Source organism: Suillus bovinus, assembly GCF_016758785.1.
Source record: "Suillus bovinus strain UH-Sbo-P2 chromosome Unknown EDB93scaffold_9, whole genome shotgun sequence".
Classification (NCBI taxonomy): Eukaryota; Fungi; Basidiomycota; class Agaricomycetes; order Boletales; family Suillaceae; genus Suillus; species Suillus bovinus.
Window position 1 is genome coordinate 62068 of NW_024542065.1, and position 17478 is coordinate 79545.

At 49.0% G+C, this 17478-nt stretch overlaps 9 protein-coding genes across 9 annotated transcripts; 4 read left to right on the forward strand and 5 right to left on the reverse strand.

The window, feature by feature from the left end:
* The first annotated feature begins 25 nt into the window (after window positions 1–25).
* Window positions 26–1384, forward strand: EDB93DRAFT_912814 (uncharacterized protein). Its single transcript, XM_041457929.1, has 4 exons — window positions 26–412; window positions 463–1083; window positions 1133–1230; window positions 1288–1384. The coding sequence occupies exons 1-4, from the start codon at window positions 277–279 to the stop codon at window positions 1351–1353; spliced, it is 921 nt and encodes a 306-aa protein (XP_041310798.1). The 5' UTR covers window positions 26–276; the 3' UTR covers window positions 1354–1384.
* A 31-nt stretch (window positions 1385–1415) lies between these two features.
* Window positions 1416–2168, reverse strand: EDB93DRAFT_1079721 (Tim17/Tim22/Tim23/Pmp24 family-domain-containing protein; the record flags this gene model as incomplete). The annotated part of the gene is made up of 3 exons (XM_041445481.1): window positions 1416–1700; window positions 1765–1966; window positions 2023–2168. The coding sequence occupies 3 exons, from the start codon at window positions 2166–2168 to the stop codon at window positions 1416–1418; spliced, it is 633 nt and encodes a 210-aa protein (XP_041310799.1).
* Window positions 2169–2230: 62 nt separating this feature from the next.
* EDB93DRAFT_913740 (uncharacterized protein) lies at window positions 2231–4339 on the reverse strand. Its single transcript, XM_041457933.1, has 6 exons — window positions 4225–4339; window positions 4086–4172; window positions 3733–4036; window positions 3058–3685; window positions 2834–3008; window positions 2231–2785 (listed from the first exon to the last, which is right to left on the reverse strand). The coding sequence occupies exons 1-6, from the start codon at window positions 4245–4247 to the stop codon at window positions 2329–2331; spliced, it is 1674 nt and encodes a 557-aa protein (XP_041310800.1). The 5' UTR covers window positions 4248–4339; the 3' UTR covers window positions 2231–2328.
* Window positions 4340–5446: 1107 nt separating this feature from the next.
* EDB93DRAFT_1079686 (uncharacterized protein) lies at window positions 5447–6090 on the reverse strand (the record flags this gene model as incomplete). The annotated part of the gene is made up of 6 exons (XM_041445477.1): window positions 5447–5580; window positions 5632–5756; window positions 5813–5841; window positions 5887–5901; window positions 5957–5997; window positions 6048–6090. 6 exons carry the CDS (start codon window positions 6088–6090, stop codon window positions 5447–5449), a joined length of 387 nt encoding a protein of 128 aa, XP_041310801.1.
* Window positions 6091–6114: 24 nt separating this feature from the next.
* On the forward strand, window positions 6115–7689 carry EDB93DRAFT_1126927 (maintenance of telomere capping protein 1). The gene is made up of 4 exons (XM_041448763.1): window positions 6115–6746; window positions 6800–6957; window positions 7008–7142; window positions 7195–7689. The coding sequence occupies exons 1-4, from the start codon at window positions 6215–6217 to the stop codon at window positions 7621–7623; spliced, it is 1254 nt and encodes a 417-aa protein (XP_041310802.1). The 5' UTR covers window positions 6115–6214; the 3' UTR covers window positions 7624–7689.
* A 1-nt stretch (window position 7690) lies between these two features.
* On the reverse strand, window positions 7691–8876 carry EDB93DRAFT_1200961 (NADH or F420H2 dehydrogenase). The gene is made up of 6 exons (XM_041450943.1): window positions 8705–8876; window positions 8204–8654; window positions 8128–8150; window positions 8037–8077; window positions 7906–7982; window positions 7691–7848 (listed from the first exon to the last, which is right to left on the reverse strand). The coding sequence occupies exons 1-6, from the start codon at window positions 8820–8822 to the stop codon at window positions 7734–7736; spliced, it is 825 nt and encodes a 274-aa protein (XP_041310803.1). The 5' UTR covers window positions 8823–8876; the 3' UTR covers window positions 7691–7733.
* EDB93DRAFT_1326225 (breast carcinoma amplified sequence 2) lies at window positions 8876–9787 on the forward strand. Its single transcript, XM_041455054.1, has 4 exons — window positions 8876–9103; window positions 9152–9324; window positions 9375–9528; window positions 9579–9787. The coding sequence occupies exons 1-4, from the start codon at window positions 8921–8923 to the stop codon at window positions 9723–9725; spliced, it is 657 nt and encodes a 218-aa protein (XP_041310804.1). The 5' UTR covers window positions 8876–8920; the 3' UTR covers window positions 9726–9787.
* EDB93DRAFT_913624 (uncharacterized protein) lies at window positions 9699–15412 on the forward strand. The gene is made up of 7 exons (XM_041457932.1): window positions 9699–9865; window positions 9967–10356; window positions 10409–10819; window positions 10872–11002; window positions 11049–12173; window positions 12225–14120; window positions 14176–15412. Exons 2-7 carry the CDS (start codon window positions 10005–10007, stop codon window positions 15199–15201), a joined length of 4941 nt encoding a protein of 1646 aa, XP_041310805.1. The 5' UTR covers window positions 9699–9865; window positions 9967–10004; the 3' UTR covers window positions 15202–15412.
* Window positions 15285–17446, reverse strand: EDB93DRAFT_913020 (succinyl-CoA synthetase beta chain SSC-beta). The gene is made up of 9 exons (XM_041457930.1): window positions 17013–17446; window positions 16891–16962; window positions 16756–16828; window positions 16599–16698; window positions 16453–16543; window positions 16058–16404; window positions 15770–16009; window positions 15515–15718; window positions 15285–15453 (listed from the first exon to the last, which is right to left on the reverse strand). Exons 1-9 carry the CDS (start codon window positions 17049–17051, stop codon window positions 15369–15371), a joined length of 1251 nt encoding a protein of 416 aa, XP_041310806.1. The 5' UTR covers window positions 17052–17446; the 3' UTR covers window positions 15285–15368.
* Window positions 17447–17478: the final 32 nt, after the last annotated feature.

Sequence of the window (17478 nt, forward strand, 5' to 3'; positions counted from 1 at the left end):
GGGTTTCCTTCTAGCTACAATATCACAGTCCCACTCCTCACGCTGTGACTTACGCGATCTAGTCCGCGATGTATTTTTCAATGCACTGGCAATTTTCTGGTACAGGTTGGCGGGTTTGATGCATGTCGGATTCGTTCCTGGACTACGGAATTGCTGTGTTCCCACTGCCGCATATCTCATGCGCGTGTTGGTACGTCAACGGACACGATTGCGAAAACGTTGCACGTTGATACGTCTATAAAGGACACAAGTGGAGAGCATCTGCTATTCCTTGATATGACTAGCGAAAACATTTCCAGTACAAGCTATGCCGATTCCAGTACTAGTGGCCCAAAGTTCCACGTGCGGTCACTGCCTGATGGCACAGAGTTTCAAGTAAGTCGCCATGCTATTGAAACATGTGAAGTGTTCCGTATGTCCAAGTCCATCTCAAACCGTATTCGAGTTAATATATATGTAAAGGGAATATGTTTGCATGCTGCGACCACGGTTTCGAACTAGTGGGTGATAAGGACGAGCCTGGGCCCCAGGAAGCAGTTCTCGACTTGGATGAAACGGAGCATGCTTTAGCAACTTTATTCCGCCTCATTCAACAACCCCCTTCCCCTCCCCCAATGGAGAACTCAGATGGAACGAGACCTCGTTTCAAATTGGACGCAGGCTCAATCATCCCGTTTCCGGTTCTTCCTTCCATGCTTCATCTGGCTGATAAGTATGGACTCCCAGAAACAATAATAAGTTCACTGCACTTGCACGTCCAAGCCAATGCTTCAATTAATCCGCTCCCCGTTTATGCATATGCCACAACACATAACTTGCCGGAAATTGCAGCAGAGGCAAGCGCTCACCTCCTCCATCCCCCATTATCGTCGTACACCAAAGAGGACATACAAATTATTCCCACTGTCACCGCATACCATGAGCTTCTGAGGCTCCATGAATACCGGAAATATAAACTACGAGATATCCTGCTAAATGAGGATATATTTCCGCACGGATATGGCACTTGCCCTGTGCACAAGCAGTGGGCCACTCAGCTCTGGGAACAGAAGCGGGTGTACCTGGCCACCCGAATCGAAGCAGGTGTGCAATCATGTGCTCCCAATCCCACTTACTGACCGATGAAATACAGCTACTGATATAGCTGAGGAGATGCATGACTTGGCTGCCCAGCTTCCCTCTTGTCCCCTGTGTCACAAAGCTTTGACAGCTGCTGTAGATATGCTTCAGGTACGAATCAAAAGCTTCTCACATCGGACAACTCTAACTTTTAAGAATGCTGCGCAGTACAAATGTCGGAGAGTGCCAAGAACCGTAGATTATGTCCCTGGCTCTATACAATCTAATGGATGACACATAAGATAGTACGCGCATGCGTAAACGAGTGCACTCACCGTTAAAATCTATTACCCTCTCTATGTATTATGCCATAACAATGTTCTAAGATCAGTCCATACTTCCGAGTCACGGTAAAGGTATGTCATCGAGTTGAACATGCCAGGTTGGATAGCTTCTCCGCGGTGCTGGAACAACCACATGACGGCACCCCATGATAGAGCCGCGAAGACGGAGAAATACCGCGGGTCTGGCGGGATAGGTTTCACTACAGATCCAGAAGCACCTCCAGGCGCTTTCGAATACGGATTACCCGCCCGTGGCATGAACGAAGCAATGACTCGGGATACCACGTAAAGGACTATCTAAAATGGAAAACCACTGATAAGTTAAACAGGACTAGCACTGACAAGAGCTCATTGAAAGTACCTGTTCGTTAACGGCCGATCGATCGCCGAAGACTACGTACCCTCCCAACAAGCCAGCTATGAATGTATCTCCGCCGCGTTGTTTCCCTCCGTTTGCCTTTCGTTGAAGTAGCAACAGTGTCTTGTAGAGTGAAACGAACTTTGCTAGATTGAAGGCGTGCTGCTTGGTTGCTTTGTATATAACAAGAAGGCGAGATTTCCAGCTACAGGATAGTGGTTCAGCGATGAAAACGACTCTGGATGCAGAGAATAGACGTACTCTCCTCGACCAAAAAGAATGGCCATGATCAACGCGTGAGGGAATCTGACTTTGACTCCGTACACAAAGCCATTACGTGCTCCTTTTACGATGGCAAGGTAGTCGTGCATGCGGGGGTCTGACAGCCACTGGGTAATGCTGGACATGGTGTGCCAGCTAGAGGCATCGGCAAGGATTCATTCCACTTGGGTGAAACGCCTAGTGCGGACCGGGCGGTGCAATCACATGTAAACTGAGATTCGCACTATACAATTGAACTTGGAAGAAACTGACTACATGACTATACTATGGTACATAACGACACGACTAAAATCTATGATCCAAGGAAGTAATCATCTTTAAATACAAAAGTTGATACCGAAGACCACTCGAGCTACAAGTCAAGTCAGCAGACACCACTGATGGATAAACCACACTACATACCCCCGATCCGCCTTCAGGGAGGCTGCGAATCTCCTCGGATGCAGCTCTGATAACCACAAATCGTCGGTAATTGTCCATGAACGTAGGCTGCAGTTCCATATTGACGAGATCCTGAGAGATCTCCCGGTCCGCTTCAATCAGGATGTCGGACTCGCTGCAGTAAGCGAAGCGTTCCACCGAGCTTTTGACGCACTCTCGCAGCACATCTTCTACTTCCAACAGTTGCTGTTCAAAGGTGTCAGCAATCCAGGCGTCATCATTATGTTTGGTAGGCGCTTTCATGACAGAGATGCTGCCTGCGTCTACCAGGTCCAGAATGGGAAGAAGACACGAGTCCATACTTGTATACGTCTGAGTTCAAGGACCATTGTACTGGAGCATCACTGACCTCATAGTTCCTGGAACTGGTTTATCCTTGCCGCACGCCAGGGCATGGCTCAGACCCACGATCGAAGGTATCAGGTAACAATCCCAAAGTGGATGCTGCGCGAGGTTACGCATCAAACTGTGACATCCAACAGGATCTTCGGCGATAGCCAGAGGCGTGAAGGTGACAATACCACCTTTGAAGATTGTCAGTGACACCAATCGTCCTGCTTTGCAAATACTCACCCAAAGGGAAAATCTCGCGCATGCCCCACCTGCTGGATGGAACAGACTCATGTGTGCCGTAGGTGAAAAAGCGAACTTCAGGAGCGTCGCGCCGCTTAGTGACCACAGCAGAAAGCTCGTAAAAAGTCTTGAGGGCTCCGACATGTATGAATATTACTCGAGCTTCCGCATCAAGGCTAACTGACACAGCTTTGGTCTTGTCTAGTACGTATTTAAGTTGTCGAGTCTCAAGGCCAGGATTCAAGGCTGCTCCATCGGCCGGGAAGGACCAGATGCAATATTTCCTGTTCGAATACTGCATGAAATCCAAGAGCTCCCGTGGAATTGAAAGCAGATCGATAGCCATGGCAGCCTCTCTCAATATGCGACGACGGCTGTCTTTCGATTGACCACTCGGAGTCGATAGCTGATGTATGGTTTTATCGACCTGGTTACGCGTCGTTCCTTTGATGTATTTGGCAGACGAGACAAGCCATGGCAACAGGGCTACCAACAAATGGGTGTTCTGCGAATTTTGTCGTAGGTGCTCTGGTACACGCAAAAACCTACAAAGGGCATCCAATGACGGGCTGAAAATGAAGAGAAGAGCGAGTTCTGCGCCATCCAACGACAGCGGGAGAACAGCAACCTTTATCTTCTGTCAGCATAGACCATCAACAGAAAAATAAGACTCACATGTCGCTGAACTGACATGTAACGAAACAGTCCGTGCAGTGCTTGACTATCTTGATTTTCCAAGGCTTCAAGTTTGGCGAATTGCTGAGCCTCTCCACAGGCGCGAAAGACCGGTGTAAGATCTGTAACATTGTAAAGTTTTTGGATACGGATGGAATCGGTTTGCGCCATCATGAAGCTCATGCGAGCACCGTTATCGCGTGAATCAGTCGCGTCCTTGATCGTCACTTCACAAACTTTCTCGGCTTGGTTCTTAGCAAAGTCGACAAATAGATCACCCTCCCATTTCCACTTTTTGGGAATCCTATTCGAAGATTAAAACACTTTCATATTCACGAGTGAATACCACAAACTTTGACATCGCAGAAGGCTTCATCGTTGTTAAAGCCTTTGGTCGGAAGGAATTGACATCATGGGCACCATCGCTCACTGAAGGTTCCCTGGACGTTGTCATGAGCATTGAGTGACTGAAATCAGTGAAACAAGACTCACAAAGGGCTACTGAGACTTGGCATGCATGTCGTGAGCGCAAACAAATATGAGCAACCTAAGATACATACCCTGGCATATTAAGGCTAAGACTTTGAAGAAACTCGTCTGCAGCCTTTTCAGAGGCTCGCTTAGGGAGAGCTGGATTTGCGAGTTGATGCTGAATACTAAAAGGCCATCAAATGAATGTCTGATGACGCTCGAGCGCACTTACAGAGGTGCAGGTGAGGGAGGGGGAGGGTTATCATCTGCAGCCTCAAATACCTCTGTATTATATTCCCAGCTGGAAACAATGGCAGAGGGCTCTTCTATCATCTGCGTCGTGGCTGAAGACGGGCCAACCCCAACAGGTGTTGTGATGGAAGGACCAGCCTCCATACTCGTTATGGACGGACCAGATGGTTCCACGTCAGCCGCCGAAAAAGGTTCTTTCTCGAAATGCCTCTTGGAGGAACCAGTTGTGGATGAAGGCTCTTTAGTGGATGGACCAGATGGTTGCATGCCACTCGCTGATAAAGGCTCATTCTCGAAAGGTTTCTGGAAGGACGAACTAGTTGCGGACGAAGGATCTTTTGTTTCAAGGGGTTTCTTTTTGAACGACAAACCGGTCAGTAGTTTCGGAACTGTCTGCAGTGGCTTTGGTTTGGGTGCTACAGAAGGACCTGATCCCGCTGCTATACGTTGCTTCGTTGACAGAGTACTCCCAGATTGAACCGCCTTCGAGGGAAGATCCATAGCCTTGACGAGAGGGTTGGTCCTTTGATCTTGGTGAGTCCGAACGGGCTGTATTTTGGGTGGGCGAGGTACGTTCAGTGATGGTGTGGCAGAAGACGTCGATGGCCTTGGTGGTGGTGGAAGGGGACGAGATGGATGTTCGGCGAATGTACTAGAGGCCGAGGCTGCTGATGAGCGTTCCTGTGGAAAACACTGACGTTAGAATGAAAAGAGACGGCAAATATCACGGAACCTTGTCTGCTGTAGTGCTCCGGGACTTCGAGTGAGTAAGTTTCCGCCTCTGTTTCAATGGACGATCCTCCGATGAATCAGAGTCTGACTACTGTTGTCTAAGCTTCGCAGCACGATGATAAGCAAAAAAAATGGCAAACATCTGAACTAATGAGTGTATTGTTACGCTTTCTCGCTCGCGGGGCCAACAGCTTCGCGACCGGATCGGACTCGTTCAGCATGTCAGTATCGTTCTCGACTTGCTTTGGCTCTGAGGTCTTCACTGTCTTTTATATAAAATGTGTAAGACAGTATAATGAGTATCATCGGGTAAACTCACCTGCTTGATAGGTTGTTTCTTTGTATCCTTTGCTTCTTCTGAGAACTGCGTCGCGAAGAACTCTTTCTCTTTCTCTTCATACAAAGTCAGTTGAGCCACCAAGCAAAAGGTCAGCCCAGTCTCACTTATCCAATCATCATTCGCCGTAATCTCGTATCCCACGGAATAATCATTGTCGTCGATACCAATATGGTCCCAAAAGCTGCACAAGAGCCGTTCGCATTTGCTCAAGTTTGGTGCTGGCTCCCAACTGCATATCACATTGGAGAATGAGTTTGTGAGCAATGAAAGGGAGATAGATCTGACGTGTCTGCATCAGAGTCATAGCCTGCCCACTATGAATCATTAGGGGACGCAATCAAACGCGGATAAGAACTCACTTTGACATGATATTCCTAGACGATCCGGAGCGGTCAGATCTTTGTTCGAAGCGCAATGATATACGCTTACCCAGTCTCCTTCCTCACTGACGCGAGCTTTGGTGATGACCTCTACCAGCAAGCATGTGAATAGTGATAGCGATGAAGAACTGAGCTCGCACCGACGTGGTATACCTCCTGCTCGACTTTCTTCTTACGACCCATACAAAGGGAATAGTGGACGAATGTAGACAAGTTTATTTGATACATTCGACTTAAGCGCGCTCTTAGACTCCGCTTTCCAAGTTTGGGGTCCTTCCCACTTGCTTGAATCGCACTACGACGTACGATGGCCTCTAAATCAAAGTCAAAGCAAGAAGAGGCTCTTCAATTTCTCGATGATCTTGATTCCCTTAATCCAGTTGCACCAACGACGCGTGGACCTGCTGCTAATACGGACGGCGCAGGAGACCCAGCGGATGTTCTCGCATTCATTGATGAGATAACTCAGAAGAGCTCAGAGCCAACTCGCTCCACGACATCACACATAGAACGACATGCTTCGCGTCCGGGAACCCCATCACTGAGGAAGAGCACTGAACGAGTCAAAGTCGGTGCTCATCCGTCCTCTTCAACCTCTTCTCTCGTAGCAAAGCCAGAACCATCATCAGCTCCTGCTGCCAAGGCTGAAGCTGAAGCTGCATCGGCCTCCCCAAGTCGGTGGGGATGGGGCAGCGTATGGACCAGTGCAAATACTGTTTACCAACAAGCAAGGACGGTAGTAGACGAGCAGGTCAAGAACCTGCCCAAGAATGAACACATCAGTAAGTTGGGAGAGGGAGTCCTGGAGTACGCAAAGACTGCGCAGCTTGACAAACTCGGTTCGTCTGCGTGTGACCAGCTGATTCAAAGCCAGTTAATTTGTACCCTCTAGGTCAAGATTTCAAGAAAGTCGGACTGTCTACATTGACAGACATTCTGAATGTAGTTGCTCCTCCGATATCTGAGCACGAGGTTATTCAAGTATGGCTCAGTCATGATATGAAAGGATATGATGGCGTCGAATCGCTTGTATATCGGTCACTCGCTAGGGTAAGCACCAAGACATTACGGGTGTCCACCGAGCTGACGTTGTTGCATAGGTCATGGAACAGGTTGAGGGTGGCGATTTGATTATCAACCGAGGTGTCGAATCAAAACCAAAGGAATCTGCAGCGGGGACTCCTCGAGATTTCAATTCAGTAGATGGGTACGATGCTGCTATAAAGCTCGCGCAGGTAAGGGGCCAATGCCAAGAAATGTGCACGTAAGATTCACTTTTCCGCCAAGGCAAATATAGATGAATTCATCAAGACCAATTCCAAAGCACCACCCAAAGAGTCATCCATTCAGAATCCTGTTACATACTCCTCTGTCTACCTTCGCATCCAGCCATTCCTCACATTCTTCACCCTTCCTCAGCCCGTTGATACTTCAGAGGAGTCTGCAGAAGCGTCCGAGCAGTCTAACCTCCAGTTCCTGTTGCATCTGTCTGATCCCGGGCATAAGTTGGTGCACACGACTATAACACAGGCTGTACCTGGTAATTGGTTGCAGATCTGGGATGATTACGACTGGGTGGAAGATCTTGTAGCTGAATCTCTCCGGGTGGGCATTGAAGTGATTGGGCAGGACTACATTGTCGCACGGATGGGATGGGGCAAGAAGGCAGCTGAGCTCACTACAACTCAAGAAATGCCCTCTGAATCACCCCCTTGATGTGCTTCTCCACTCACATGTTGTTGCCCACTTATGTCTTACCTTACGACGACTGCACTCAAAGGATAGGAATGTTTGTGCATGTATATCAATCAATAACGTAGTAGCATCTACTTATTTGTAGGCTGTTCAGGTTGAGGTGGAGGAACAGGCTTAAGTTCTGTGGGCCTGATGGGCTCTGTCCCTTGCCCAACTTGTTCCCAGGGTGACAAAGACTCAAAGTTGCTATATGATCAGGTAATTAGTAAAACGCAGGAATCGAGAGATGCATTTTTGACTGACCGGAAAGCCTGTGTCAATTGCAGAGGTTCATAGACGACGCGTTTCCTCTCTTCGTCGTAACGGACTTCGGTGTAGCCCTAAAATGATAATTAAATCATTACAACTAGCGGTTTGTAGTGGCAACTACGCACCGACAATGGGAAATCCTTTCGGAGGGGATGACCCTCGAAGCCTAGACAAAATCTATGACAAGTGCGAGTTATGGCTTCTAAGAAAACTTACCATAGTCTGTCAGTATGCGACGCCTGTAAATAGAAGGTCAATACACCGGTCCATAGGGATATAGAACACGACATACAGGTCAGGGTGACCAGTAAAGAAGACACCAAACATGTCCCACGTCTCCCGTTCATACCAGTCTGCTCCACTGAAGACAGAAACACTGCTAGGTACAGGGTCTGCTTCACCAGCATAGGTCTTGACGCGAATCCTCGCCGCATGCTTGATGCTCAACAAGTTGTAAACCACCTCAAAGCGTTTCTCTCGTTCTGGGAAATCAACAGCGGTGATATCCACGACACTTTTGAACTGACACTGCGAGTGATCTCGAAGGAAAGTCAAAACAGGGATGACGCCAGATGGGGAGATGTGCAAAGTGAGCTCATCCTTTAACACGGAGAACTGCTGGACAAATTTGGGGAGACATTGCATGAGGTATGATCCATATGTGTGTAATGACTCGGTTGTCTCAGCATACTTGGTAGCTGTAGGATTTGGAGACGTAGGCTCGGTGAATGGCGAAACGGAGGCTAGAAAGTTGTCAAGACAGTCATCGGCGATGAGGACAGGCATGGCTTACCTCTAGACGACGATGATGACTGGATTTTTCGCGTCAAAGCGACGCCAACGGTCCTCGTTGGTCTCTTCGACGAACTTTTAAGTAGATTTGTGACCCGCAGACCCGTGCGGAACGACATGTTTGCTGGCTACCGGTTCAGTGAGTCCAGACGAGTTAGAGCAACGGTAAATTCACACTCCGATCCGAATCGTGACCGGCACCGACGTCAAGTAGACCATGGCTTCACTCATCGACAACGACGCTCACAGAACAGAAATATTCGATTCATTACCTTACTATGACAATGATCTCGAGAAAAATCCAATATTGAGGGAAAAAGTCGAGCGCGAACTAGCACGCGAGCCAAAACCACTGCAGACTCTGCATCCTCGCGTTTCCCCTCCAATAGAACTCTTCAAGGTATATTAAAGCTACCTTTTAATTGTTCATAGACCTGATATGGTGTAGGACAAACCTGGACTTGCTGCTGAGCTTGCACGCGTCGAGGCTCATCAACCTTTAGCACCTTTGGATACCATAAGATATCAACTTCCAGCACCGACGTCTACCCCAGGCACAGATGAGGAGTGGCAGCAAGCGTTGAAGAATGCACAGTCTCAACTAGAACACCAGCGCATTCGGTAGGTTTTCGATTGTCCTTTGAATACCTTGAGTTAACGGTCTCTCAAAGGCACACAAATCTCGCGCTGCTACAGACATATGGACCCAATGCTTGGAGAATTCACAATTACTTGTTAGAAGCGACAGCCAAGCAAGCAGAGACAGCGCTCGAGGAATTGAAGCAGCGCACCACAGACATTAACCGAGAACGCAAGAACTCTCAGGTATGTTTCGTCTTGATCAGGAGAGTAGTTGTATTCATACTTGTTTGAAGACACGAATTGGAAACCAGTTGACATCGTTGGAGAACAAATGGACAGAGTTGATATCGAGCATCCTTCAGATTGAGATGGCAAATGTAGCTCTTGATGCAGAAGTCGACCGACTGAATAAAAAAGAGGCTGAGCTCGCTAGCATGTAATTACATCTTGTAGCTTATTAGTAGTTAACCGAAATAGGCTAACCGCCGCTCAACGTTGCACTCTGCCCTCGTTTGACTCGGATATTTCTGCTCGTCGACGACAACGAAAATCTCGTTTGTCTACTCTATAAAGCTTGTAGGCAAGTCAATAAGAATTTAACCGTGTTATTTTCAACGTTTAACTCATTGTCGTGTATTTTTTATTTGATTTCCTTCTCGGCTCTTGCTATAATCTCCCTAGGCACAGAAAACTGACTATCGGCGTCTTGGGACGCGTATATGGCTAATATCGACAACTCAAACACGGGGCTAACTGAAAATCATGCAGAAGAGGAACCTATTAATGTGCTGTTGAGTTCATCCAATGTATCTGAAGAACATTCAGTAGTCGCAGCTTGCGCTCTCAAGACTTCAAATTCACCTCCATTGATCTCACCCACGAACTCATCAACTCAATCTCGCACTCAACTGGCTCTTCCTGCTTCAGATTCATCATTAGCTGCCCCACATCCAAAGAAATTCACTTCTGTCAACATCAACAAGAAGTTCCTACTGAAGAACTCGTGCTCCTCAGGGTCTGCTACCACGTCATCGAACCACGTACCTGTCGTCAAGTCTGGCAGTCCAGCTCGTAAGTTCAATATTGTGTTTTATAATAATAGTTACAATATAACATCCTGTAGCCGTCCGACCTGTAGCTCCACCAATAAGCACGCATTCACGGCTCGTGACCACCAAGCTCACAGCGGCGCCTGTTTTATCAACCACAACCGGTCCAGGTTGGTCGCGTCCACCATCCGCGGCACCTCCAGTCTCTTCAACACCGTCAACTTCATCCAATGGACCTCCTCCGCAACCCCTTCCGCATACCGCTGCACCAGCGCCCGTTTCCATTCCAGCTGCCCCGCAGCTCCCCGTCGCTGGCAAAGTCATTCAGCCACAACCACGAGCTATCGTATCGACTTCGTCCACCACAGGGAAGAAGGACACTCCGTCTAAACCAGCTTGGGGGCATCCGAAAGTCGTGGCACCAGTCCTGTTGCCGGACAGTGCAGGTCCCTCAGACTTTCCTACAGCTGCCGAAGTTGCTCATGGTACGTTGCAAATTTTGTAGGTGCAGTTCGTGAATTGATCTACCTTCTTTAGGCCGACCATCACCCAAGGTTACTGAATCACAGAAGCCTCCTGATGCTCCTCATTCAAAAAGTGTGACACTAGAAGAAGCTGATGCATTTCGAGGTGTTCACCTTGATCCAAACGCCCACCACTGGGATGAGGTCCGCTTCAATTCACTTTTTAATTCATTTTTCTCACATTTCGCAGATGGAAGAAGACGATGACCAATTTCTGGACGGAGTTATCGAATTTGGCGACGGAAGACAGTACAAGATATCACCAGCTGAAGCCAGTGCGCAGAATGTACCATCACCCGACACAGCTATGGATATCGTCGAGCCCCATCCAGAGATCGTTGACGGCGGCAAAGTACCTGTTAGTAAAGAGGATCGTTTTGCGGACGACTTTGACCGGAGATGGCCACGATCAAGGCCCTCTCCATCTTTTGTGCACAAGGATCTCCCACGTGCTCCTCGACACCCGTCAATGTCTCCTGCGTCTTCGCATCCTAGCTACTCGCCTTCGGAAGGTTCAAGAGTTCTTTTCAATGAACGCTCAAACAGACTCGAGCCATACAGTTCTCATCCAAATACCCGTCATTTCTCTGGGGCTCCGATGTCTAGGAGAGGCTCTCATATAGAGCATGTTCCACCTCTAGTGGACCTGCGTAATGGACGAGATGGGCCAATGCGGTCGCCCGTACAACCAGTGCAATTACTTCAAAAACCTGCGGGTGGCTATGATCGCTCATCTCGCTCGTCGAGAAACGGTCCTGGGCCTCATGTTCCTTTCGGCAGGACTCGTGATGGTTTACCCTCTCCCTCAATGAATGGGCCTCCAAACTGGGACGGACTTCCGTCCGTTTCTCCTATTGAGAAGCACGAAATCATGTTTGATAACAGAGGTCGTCGTTTGTCAAACATGGGCCCTCCGCCATTACCATCGTCATTGAAGCGTGATGGCACTCGGCAGCGTCCACCCCATATTTCAACTGCTCCACCTGGAAAGCTTTTTGCAAGAGATCCACATCAACCTCTGTCTGCTTCTCAACAACATTTCGATTCGCCTACTACAACTCATGGGGGTAGCGTCGTTGGTCAGTCACCTCTATTGTCCACTATCTCGGTGACCTCCGAAACTGCCGCCCCATTCATGACTCCTACGCTGAGCATCGAAGACGTCCACAAGACAGCCATGCATATTTCAGCTGAGCGTGCAAAACAACGACGACAGGTTGAAGAGGAGGAGCGGGAGAAAGAGAAAGAACGTGCCCGACAGAAGGCAGCTGCATTGGAGGAGAAACTCAAGGCAAACGAAGAGAAGGAAAATCAAGTGGGTATCTATGATGTGGCTAACATCTCACATGGCTCATTTCATCTACAGGAAGCGGAAGCCGTCAAACTGATACAGGAGGTTGCGGAAGCAGCTAAATCTCCTTCCCAGCAGGTGCTGCAGCTCGATGCCACAGTACAACGTTCAATGCCTGTTAAGCCAACAGGGCAACCACCATCTTTCAGAGCATCTCTCAGACCGCCGATGATTCCGAGGCCGACTGTGCCCTGTAATGCAGAGCAATCTCATGACTCCTCGAAAACGGATTCCTGGAGAAGCAAAGCTCCACCTCCATTATCACCGCCAGCGCCTCAAGAAATGCCTGCACAGCCTCGTGCTCCTGCGCCGCTGCTTAGAGTAGAAGAGTTTATTACTGTTTCTGCAGATGAGGATCTTGAGGTGGTGGACTTCTCTGATATGGGTAAATTTGTTGGTGCTCCAGCGGCCCCGCAAACCGAGGCACAACATAAAGGCAATGAAAGGCTACCCCGCCCCCCTAGGCCTGTCGCAAGTGACTTCTTTGAAGATTCGGAACCTCAGACACTCCCTCCTCGCCCGAAGTCTCCGAATGAGTGGCGTCGCAAAAACCCTATTGAGCTTGTTGGCGAAGTTTTAGCTCCATCCTCGTCGACCAACCAAGAAAATGTAAAGGAGACCGCGGAAAACCCGTTACGGGATGCTCCGGTGAGCATTCCGAGTCCGGAATCGCTACGGGAGGCAATGACGCGTATATCGCCTTCGAAGAGTATTGCGGATGGCTTAGCGACATATTCGTCTAACCACACAACGTTGCCCACCTCTCCACAACGCTTAACTCGCCCGACTCGCCGCGAGGTGCCAATGTCTGCTCTCGTTGATGTGATGTCTCGCATCAAGGGAGCTTTGGATGACATGAAAGAGACGGAATCTGCAAAGCAGGCCATCAAGGAGACTGCAGATGCACTGCCCGAACCAGATATCATTCCATCTCAGGGCAATGCTAATGGTCGGGGTTATTCAGGTGGGCCTAAATGGCTTCCTCCTGCACTGAGGCCGCGTCGCGTCGAATTTGGGGAAGAACACGAAGTTTTCGACGTCACTGGCTGCGAACCACCACGTTCGCCTCAACTGACTGCTGTGGTCCGCCTCCCCAGCCAATCACGTCCTTTGGATCCTATTCCTAAACGGCAGGTTCATTTTTTGAAGAATGTGCGCTCGCAGGTTCGATGGGATATAATGTCCTGGGATCCACCGGTCGATGGTATGACCAGGAAAGACTTCTCGATGAATGATGTACTCCACAAGAGTTATTCGTCTCCCAGGGGTAAACCCAGGTTTCGCGTACTCCTTCCCCGAGCACGGCATAATCATTTGTCTTTCACCATTCCGTTAGGACCCAAGGTCAATCTTCCAGTTGGATCAACAAAGCCGAATTCGTCATATGGGCGGTCGAAGGTCGATGACCTTCCGTCCTGGAGGAGGGTTGCTGTCTGTCCACCTATTCCGGAAGTCAGTCCAGACAGCGCCAGCGCAGGCGCTCTTGACACGATCAGTTGCTCGCCTCCTCCTAACCCACCAGAACTTGCCCCCGCTGCCCAAAGCGTATTACCATGCACCAACAAAGTGGAAGCCGTTACGCAACGTCCTAGAGCTCAACCAAAGATGCCAGTGGGTTCCGCGGTAGCATTTTATCGTGATATCCCATCCGACACAGCCAATCAAGAGTTAAAGAAGCACACAGTATCCTTCACCGTCTTTAGCGAGCTGGACGAGATACCGTCATCTCCACAAAGTGATCCGCCAAGCGCTCTATTCTCTTCGGCCGTAGACTCTTCTGAATCTGACAAAAGTTTCTATACCAAGGAGACGGCCACAATGAGTCGCGTTGTGAATGGTCTTGGAAAGGACACGAGCTCCCCAAGGCTTATTGTTTCAACACAGCTGGACTCTAAGAACTCGGATGAACCGGTTGGTGTTCCACTGTATCTTTTTGCATCTTCTTTTATGGCTCACGTGCATATAGGTTGACAAAAATCTCATCACCCCTGGATCCACGTCATACAGCACACCATGGACGAAATCCCCTTTGAGCTTTTCATCTGCAAAGGAATCTCCGGCGAGAGCACCAGATCCCGAGCATCTAAAAGCTGTATGGTCACAGCCCTCTGACAAGGCTCCAGTACATGCAGTAAACTCCCTCGAAGGTATCGCGGATGATCTTACTGCTCTACCGTTCACATTGCAAGATGTCAAGTCTGAAGATGGAGAAACTCCCCCTCCTACTTCAGCAGCAAATGTTCCATCCAAGATGTCACTCCATGATGTCACACGTGCATTCCAGCAAGTACCTACGTCATCAAATGCCACTACGAGGAGCAGTAGTACGTTACCATCTTCATCTGCAGCCGGACCCATCAGCCGTCCTTCCAATTATACATATAGTCCTGTCCACCCTCCAGGCATGAGTGTGCGGCCCCCTTTTCCCTACTCGCCGATGATGGCCCACCCACCTAGTCCCACACCACTCGTGTATCCACCACCAAGCCCTGCCCCACGCGGACCCAATGGGCATTCACCCATGTTTGGTGGCGGCCAACCAATATGGGTGCCTCTTCCATCCCAAAGTCACTCTGGTGCAGTAAGGCCGGTAACTTCGCCATACCCTACGCAGTTGATGGCATATCCCTCACCAAATGGGGTTCCGTCGATGTATGGGCCTCCACCTATGCCACATGGCTCGCAGTCACCGCCACAGATCAACGGAACCGCCCAACCCCACCCTCGCAATATGCCGGTGATGAGTCCTGTATTGCATTCAGCGACTCCTTCGCATGCGAATCATTCAATGTATGCTGGGAGTCCTGTGATGATGCACGCACTTCCCATAATGACTCACGGCCCACAGCCGTACATGACTGTTGCTGGTCGTGGACAAGGGCGTCCTGATGGTATGCCTCCCATGCAGCAATCACACTCTGCTCCTCAACCTTCGCACGCTACTATGTATAGTCCTGCACAACCTCTACCATATGGACGACCGTCGTGGTGATACGTGTCATGCTACCTGACGATATATTGATGTTTCTCGACATGTTATTATATGTTGTTTCGTTATTTTCCTACCCTCTCAATGCATATTTGCTAGCGATTCACGAGTACGAGGTCCGAAGCCGATCGCAATAATTTATAAGCAAGGTAAATAATCTAAGTCTACCTCTAAACTGCCAGCTGCACAGCAGTCTCAGCAGCTTCGTCAAGGCTATCCAATGCGACTATCTTCAAACCAGACGCCTTGATCATCCTATATGATTAAGAGTCAGACTGTGCTTTGGCAAGAGTCGAAAAAGAAAACGAAAACCTACTCCTTCGCTTCCGCTTCCATTGTTCCCTTCAATCTGACAACTAATGGAATGGTGAGACCAAGCTCTTTGGTTGCTTTGATGACGCCCTCGGCAATGTAATCGCAGCGCATGATACCACCGAAGATGTTAATAAAAATACTCTTGACCTTGGGGTCGGCGAGAAGAATCTCGAAGGCTTTTTTGACCGTCTCGGGGGTAGCACCTCTGACGATAAGTAATCAGGTACAGAACACACCAGTATCAGGCTTTACGTACCCCCCGACATCCAAGAAGTTGGCAGGATTGCCACCATGTAGAGCCAGAACGTCCATCGTGGCCATGGCCAACCCCGCACCGTTGACTAGACAGCCAATGCTGCCATCGAGCTTAATGAAGTTCAAACCAGCCTTCTGAGCTTCAACCTCTGATGGCTCCTCCTGCGAGATATCGCGGAGCGCGAAGATATCCTCGTGGCGGAACTCAGCATTGTCATCGAATCCGAATTTGGCATCCATGCTAACACAAATTGAGGGGGGTAACGTAGGATGTGAGATTTCTGCTCACCAAAGTACATGGCCATCAACAGTCTCTGACATCGGGTTGATTTCGATTTGGGTGGCATCCTTATCCTTGAATATCTTGTACAGGTTGATGAAAATGTTTGCTGCTTCGTCTTGACCACCTTCCTTGATACCAAGAGTTCTGGCAAGCTCAAGGGCCGTTGACTTGCTTAGGCCCTTCTCGAAATCGATGGGGGTCGTGATGATAGCACCAGGGTTTGTCGCAGCAACTTCTTCGATGTTCATGCCTCCCTGGTTGGAAGCGACAAGAACAACACCTTGAGTAACACGGTCGTTAAGTACAGCGACATAGTATTCGTGGGAAGGATCACGACGCTCAGCAAGCATAACCTGACTTGTAGTCAGAGACGAGAAACAGCACGTGAAGGATGTACAAACAGCATTGCAGATTCTACCACCGGCACCAGTTTGTTTCGTGATGAGCTTTGAACCAATCATTTTGCCAGCATATTCCTGTGCCTGCTGTGGGCTTTGGACCACATGAGTTGTGAAGTAGGGACATATCTATATAAGCTGTTACGTACTTGTCGACGGTATGCACACCACCCTGGAAGCCATTGTCGAATTTTCCTTTGCCCCGACCACCGGCAAGCACTTGTGCCTTGATCACAAGTTTATCTGTGCCTAAGGATCCGAGTCTTAACGAGAGAAACACGTGTCATGAAGATTCCGAATGCTCACCAAAATTCTGAGCAACTTTGTAGGCCTCTTCCGGAGACTTTGCAACGATGCTCTTTGGTGTTGGTATACCATACTAGGGATCAAAGCGGAAGTCGTCACGCTATGAAAACGCTGACGAACTCTAAGCAATCTCACCGAGTTTAGTAGATTCACCGACTGGTATTCGTGAATAGAAAGGAAGCGCCTTTGACCCGCAGATGCTGCTCGCTATGACACCAATCAGATGCAAAAAAAAACGTGAATGAAATGACACTTACTCGGGCCAGCGAGCCTGTTGTTCTGAAGGACGCAAGCATTGAGGAAGAGATGTGATTGAGCGATAATTCCCAACCCTTCGGGAAAAGCGGGGGCGCGGCTGCTTATATCAGCGGAGTGTCGATGAAAAGGCATGGAAACACATGTTTGTGTTCTTCAGCCAGAGTGACGACGACGGTGGATTGATCATCACAAGAATCTTCCAGTCTCTGATCCACTTTTTCTTAGCTTGGAATAGCTCTGGCAGATGGAATATCGTGACCTCGCCTTGAGTTCGGACCACCTATCTTTAAACCGTGGGCTGTTCGAAATTTGGCCGCAGGAACATATTGCCATTGGCACGTACCTAGTACTACTGATCGTCTATCTGTCCGATGTCTTATAGCCTCGGTCATGCATTATCCTCGAGGCGTTGCAAATATAAGCAGTTAAAATTTTCTTTCGACACCTGAAAGCATCGCGTTACCC